The 5456-nt window shown below is 39.8% G+C and overlaps 1 protein-coding gene across 1 annotated transcript; it reads right to left on the reverse strand.

Annotated features, from left to right (window-relative positions):
• Positions 1-386: 386 nt before the first annotated feature.
• RHIMIDRAFT_263891 (12-oxo-phytodienoic acid-like protein) lies at positions 387-1769 on the reverse strand. Its single transcript, XM_023611713.1, has one exon. The coding sequence runs from the start codon at positions 1659-1661 to the stop codon at positions 561-563; it is 1101 nt and encodes a 366-aa protein (XP_023462792.1). The 5' UTR covers positions 1662-1769; the 3' UTR covers positions 387-560.
• Between the last annotated feature and the right edge of the window lie 3687 nt (positions 1770-5456).

Raw genomic sequence — 5456 nt, forward strand, 5'->3', positions numbered from 1 at the left:
ATTCTCCTGAGGCTGATTATACAAATACTGAGTATGTGAACTAATTGTTTCTAAAGCATATCGCTCTTCATCAACGATATAGTCCATAGACTCAGGCCTACCGTATTAATCAACTGCATTACCGTGCCTGTCTTCGTAGAAAATTTGAAAGCTCATATAGTAATACTCGGTTTTTAATGAGAAAGAGAGTAAAAAGAGATCTGAAAGTGCTTTCATGCTTAATATACTCATATTCTGTACGATAAAGCTTTTACATGTACGACATTTAATTTGTTAGTAAGCGAAATCAATCAATGGTTAACGTGGCATTAGAATTTAACAAGTGCAAATTTTACTCTTGGCACCAGCGACATTTACAGTGATTATCGTGCCTATCTTAAGCTAACAATATCATTTTTAGAGTAAATTCACATTACTAAATTTGGTTTAAAAAGCCGCCCATTGGCATTATCTTTACAGTATAATTTAAAACGGTATAAGCTGTCTTTATTATTACAAGTTTCATAGAATGACTGAAAGCAGAATGATGGAATCTGATGCAATGTGTATATGTAAAAGAATTAAGCCTTGTAGAAGGGATAGTCTATGTAGCCTTCAGGACCATGAGTGTAAAAGGTGGATCTATCATATTTGTTCAATGGCCAATCGTTGCGAAGACGTTCAGGAAGATCAGGGTTTGCGATGAAAGCACGACCAAAAGCGATCAGGCTTCCATGCTTTTGAGCGTAATCTATAGCCTTTTCGCGAGCATTGGAGTAACCACTAGAGGCAATAAAAGGACCCTTCCAGATCTTGCGATAGGGTTCTAGTGAGTCTTCAGTAAGTGTATCTTCATCACCTTGGATGTTGGCGCGAGCTTCGATAAAGTGAAGATAGGCCAAGTTAGGGTGGTTCTTTTGAAGTTGAGAGGTCAAGTAGCTCCAGGTTTCGACAACGGTCTCATCTCCCATATCTTGGAAAGATCCACCAGGTGAGAAACGGATAGCGGTACGGTCATCGCCCACAGCATCAGCGACAGCATCAACCACTTCGAGAGCAAAGCGAGCACGGTTCTCGATACTTCCACCATATTCATCAGTACGCTTGTTGCTGTTGGAGTTGATGAATTGATCAACGAGGTAGCCATTAGCACCATGGATTTCAACACCATCAAAACCAGCTTCAATTGCGTTCAAGGCAGCTTGACGATACTTTTGAACCCATTCTTTGATCTCAGGCACAGTTAAGGCGTGTGGTACGTCGTATTCGTCGCCACCACCAAAGTAGTTGATGCCTTTAATAGGAATGTCGGAGGCAGAAACAGGTTGTTCACCATTGGGATTCAATTTGCGCGAGCCGGCACGTCCAATGTGCCAGAGTTGTAAGTAAATGATAGCGCCCTTTTCGTGAACAGCATCTGTCACTTTTTTCCAGCCTTCGATTTGTTCCTTGTTGAAAATACCAGGAGCTTGAATGTATCCACCTGCTAAACGATCAATGAAGGTAGCTTCTGTGATCAAGAGACCGCCATTGCTTGCTCTTTGCTTGTAATATTCAACAAGAAGGTCGTTGGGGACAGCTTCGAGAGTAGCTCTTGTACGAGTTAAGGGAGCCAAGACAACACGGTGTTGAAGTACGTGTCTTCCGATCTTGATTGGGCTGAAGAGAGATTGAATAGTCATTGTAGAGATGAGCTGAGTGTGTTTAATGATAAAATGAGACTAAAAAAGAAAAATTGGACCCTTTTATATGTATTTTGTGTATTATTCAGCACGGAAAAAATATTTAGGCTTAGAGAGGAAGCTGAGTCCCAAAAAAGAAAGTGTGCCATTCTTTCCTTTTTGAACTAGTCGCCTACGTACCTTCGAGCATCTTTGATTGCTACATTATTAATTCGTTCAGCAAAATTACTAATTCGTTCAGCGAAATTACTAATTCCTTTTTTCATGATGCATTTCTTGTGCTTTATTGCGTTCAAGATACGCCGGTGACCATATAGATTATCTATGTCTTCATACTCATCTCTTTCTGTTCGCTGTAATATCTTCAGCATAGGATACACACAGACACTCGATCAATGCCCTAAAGACTTATGACTTCATTTTACCTTTCTTTTTGATGCTGTTGAGATGGATTTTTATTGGTTATTGCATTTTCTAAATTTCGCAAAGGCTAATTTTTTGTTGCTCGAATAAGGCTAAGTATAGAATTTGATTGGCTAAAATTGACGAACGATTTGTCGTACATGTTTGGTGTTAGAGATAAAGTTTATTGTAAACAGATATACATCATTTCCATAAGGGGATGTCGCGCTGACTTGTCGCTTTTTCGTATAAATTGTATTATAAAAACTGCAAAAATGCGATTTTACTTTCTGAAAAGACTGCACGTCTTGAATTACAATTAATGGGAGGGAAACGAGAAATATCATCATATTAACGATGCACCAATAGTTATTACTTATCTTAGAACTGTCAATAAATTTATTAGCTTGATTGTAGTCTTACAAGGGAACAATTTCACCATCATTCAAATATAATAACACATTCTCGACACTCGATAAGTAGCTATATACAGTGAGCATCTTTATGATAAAGGCAGATAGCTGAAAACGGAAAAATGACGAAGGAGGTGGGGGGTAATTGAACTTGATTAAATAAATACAACTTTGGGTATCTCAGCTGACCAGTGTTGTATTCAGCTTTGTTATTGGAAAAAAGTGGTCAAGTCGATAAATTGAGAATTACATTCTTTATTAAGAAGAGCTGAATATATCAAATAAGACACGTGTGAGCTTTATAGGAAGAGTTAATGTTGTCACTGACATTATTTATCATTGATGGGATAGAGGAATGTAAAGTAGAATGTGTGTTCTACCGTAAGATTATAAAGTATATAATAATTTATATCAAACACGTCAGTTTATACCTGTGATAACCATAAATCATCCTGAATTATATCTTCAGCCCACTTCCTTATTCGAGTAACAAAGGAAAAACCACTAACTTTCTAAGATAGAATAATGTTGGTAAAGTCAACAGTGGAAAGATTCTCTCGGCGATAGCAATTGTGGAAAGTAATTAAAGTAATCCAGTTATCCAGAGTTTGGATATCGCCCACTGGTAAGCCATGTTGTGAAGCAAAAGAGGTGACGAGTGATCGAACGTTCATGCGTTGCTCCGACAAGAATCTGTGTATGACTCGATGTAATCAGGAAGCGATCGTTTGGCTCGTCACAGGCAAGATACGGTACAGTAACTTTAAAATCAATTTCAAAATGATGTAAAAACAGTTTCAAACAGGTGATGAAATAGAATTCAGACAAATTTTTAATACATTTAGATATAAAAACAAAGATAATTCTATTGGAATATCAAGCAATACTAGCCTCTTTGTTGATATCACTGTATTCCCGTTTCAAGGTCTGGTTCCTAGACTTTGAACTTTTGATGGTCTGCGTCAGTACTTCCTGTGATGCACAACTATCGAGGGGTTTCAGCATGTTGTCACATTCATGGTCTTTTTTGCTCAGTACTTGTTGTAGTATTGATAAGGCGTGGTATATTCCAGTAATGCCTTCATAATGTTCTGCTACTATACTGTACAAGAGTTTGATCGTTTGGCCGTCATTCAATGACATATCAATGATTGATGCTGTGCCTTTCATCAAAAATAAGCCAAGAGCTATGAGGGATTTCAATGGTTCCGTAAGGGTACAATCATCAGTGCTTAAATGACATAGAATGAAGCATTCAGATGACCATACGTCGCACGGAAAGAAATAGCAGCCTTATACACGGTTTTATTTTGTCAATTGCCTGACATCAAGTGATAGACCGTTAATGCCAACAACAACCAAGATGGGATTCATATCATATCTATCAGATGCTTGAATACAGTATGTGAGAGCACGATTCATAAATTTTCATGTCTACACGGTGCTGGGATTCTACGATAATTGGGGGAAGACTAGAGGACGCACACTTTGATGTCCAAAACCAAGTGTTGTATTCGACTGCGTTATTGTAAAAAATCAGTTAAGTCGATGCCTTGCGAATTACATTGTTTATTAAAAAGAAAAGGGTATTATGAAAATAAGATGCGTATACATTTTATAGAGAAGACTGAACGTTGTCGGCATGATTTAATGTGGTCAATGTGATTATTTATCGTCAGATGCGATAGAGGAATGTAAAGTAGAATGTATGCTCTGCTGTAAGATTATACTCGAGTTATTATAACGATTATCCCATCAGACATGTCAGTGACAATAGGGTTACCCATATTGGCCTTGCAGCTGCGTGAGTAAAGTGAAAGTCAATATTTCGTCATCGCAATCTCCCCAGATCAGGCCGTGGGCGCCAGATTGCTCCCAAGTAAAGCAGAATAATAGTCCTCTTCTGTAATATATCCAGCGATAAGTTTTCATTCACGGTCCAATCCGACTTGACGAAAGTGGTCACCAACCACGGGTCCCATACTTGATACTTATTCGAATGAAATTCAAGTGAGACCTTGGGTACCTGGATAAAGAAGTCAAGTATTTCATGATTAGTCTTGTGCCTTCAGCAAAAGATTGGCTTCCTGTATCTTGCACCATCTCACCTAATTCCTCCAATATTCGTTATATGCTTGAACAGTCTTTTATTTACAATTAAAGCCTCAAGTGGGCGCACGATACTGATGATGGAGGTAGTCAAGTTCATGAAGAAGAGTGCAGATAGCTGGCCAACGGATGGTCCATGGGAGAGCGGCTTGAAAGGAGCGTGGTTTCTTTGAAGGTAGCATATTCAAAAGGAAGGATAATGGATCGGAAATTGTTCCGGGCATCATAAGTCGATGATGCATCTGGAGACAGTGAATGGCGTGGGTTTTGGTGAAGGACTGGTAGGGGTGCCGAGGACAGGTTTTGTCGTGGCCGCTGGGAAGCCAACCAAGACGCCAACGTATGCATCGACTTCTCTCAGATCTGGTCATAGGTAGCCAAAGGATAGGGTCTAGGGAGATAGTCGGGCGACAGTGCGTAAGAAGAACAGAGGCGTGCGTTGCGCGCTTGTGATTGAGGTTATCCTGGCGGAACTTCCTTTGCATCAAGCGTAAAGAGCGGCGATCAAGGAATTCTGGGTTTGGTGCGCATAGTCTCCAAATGGGAGACCTAGAAAGTTTATACCATTGGGAGTAACTTCTAGGTTGGCGGATCAATGGGAGTAGATGGGAAAGTAGTGCATCATCTGCAAGGGTATAGGTGCGTAGAGGGAATTGGGATTGAAGGGAGTAAGCGCGTTCCTGCATGGTTGGTAGGTTTGCCAAATGTAGAATCACTGTTATGGAGGAATTGCGCAAACCACCAAAGATTCGACGTATGTAAGCGTTCTGAGCGTCGTCCAACTGTTTGCTAAGGAAGGAGGTAACCTTGGTAATGGCTAGCCCGTATTCTAATTGGGCACGAACGATTTGGGAATAGAAACGAGTGGCTA

This window comes from Rhizopus microsporus (genome assembly GCF_002708625.1).
Source record: "Rhizopus microsporus ATCC 52813 unplaced genomic scaffold scaffold_19, whole genome shotgun sequence".
Classification (NCBI taxonomy): Eukaryota; Fungi; Mucoromycota; class Mucoromycetes; order Mucorales; family Rhizopodaceae; genus Rhizopus; species Rhizopus microsporus.

Coding starts and splice junctions, on each gene's coding strand:
- RHIMIDRAFT_263891 (XM_023611713.1), bottom strand. CDS start 1,661: ATGACTATTCAATCTCTCTTCAGCCCAATCAAGATCGGAAGACACGTA.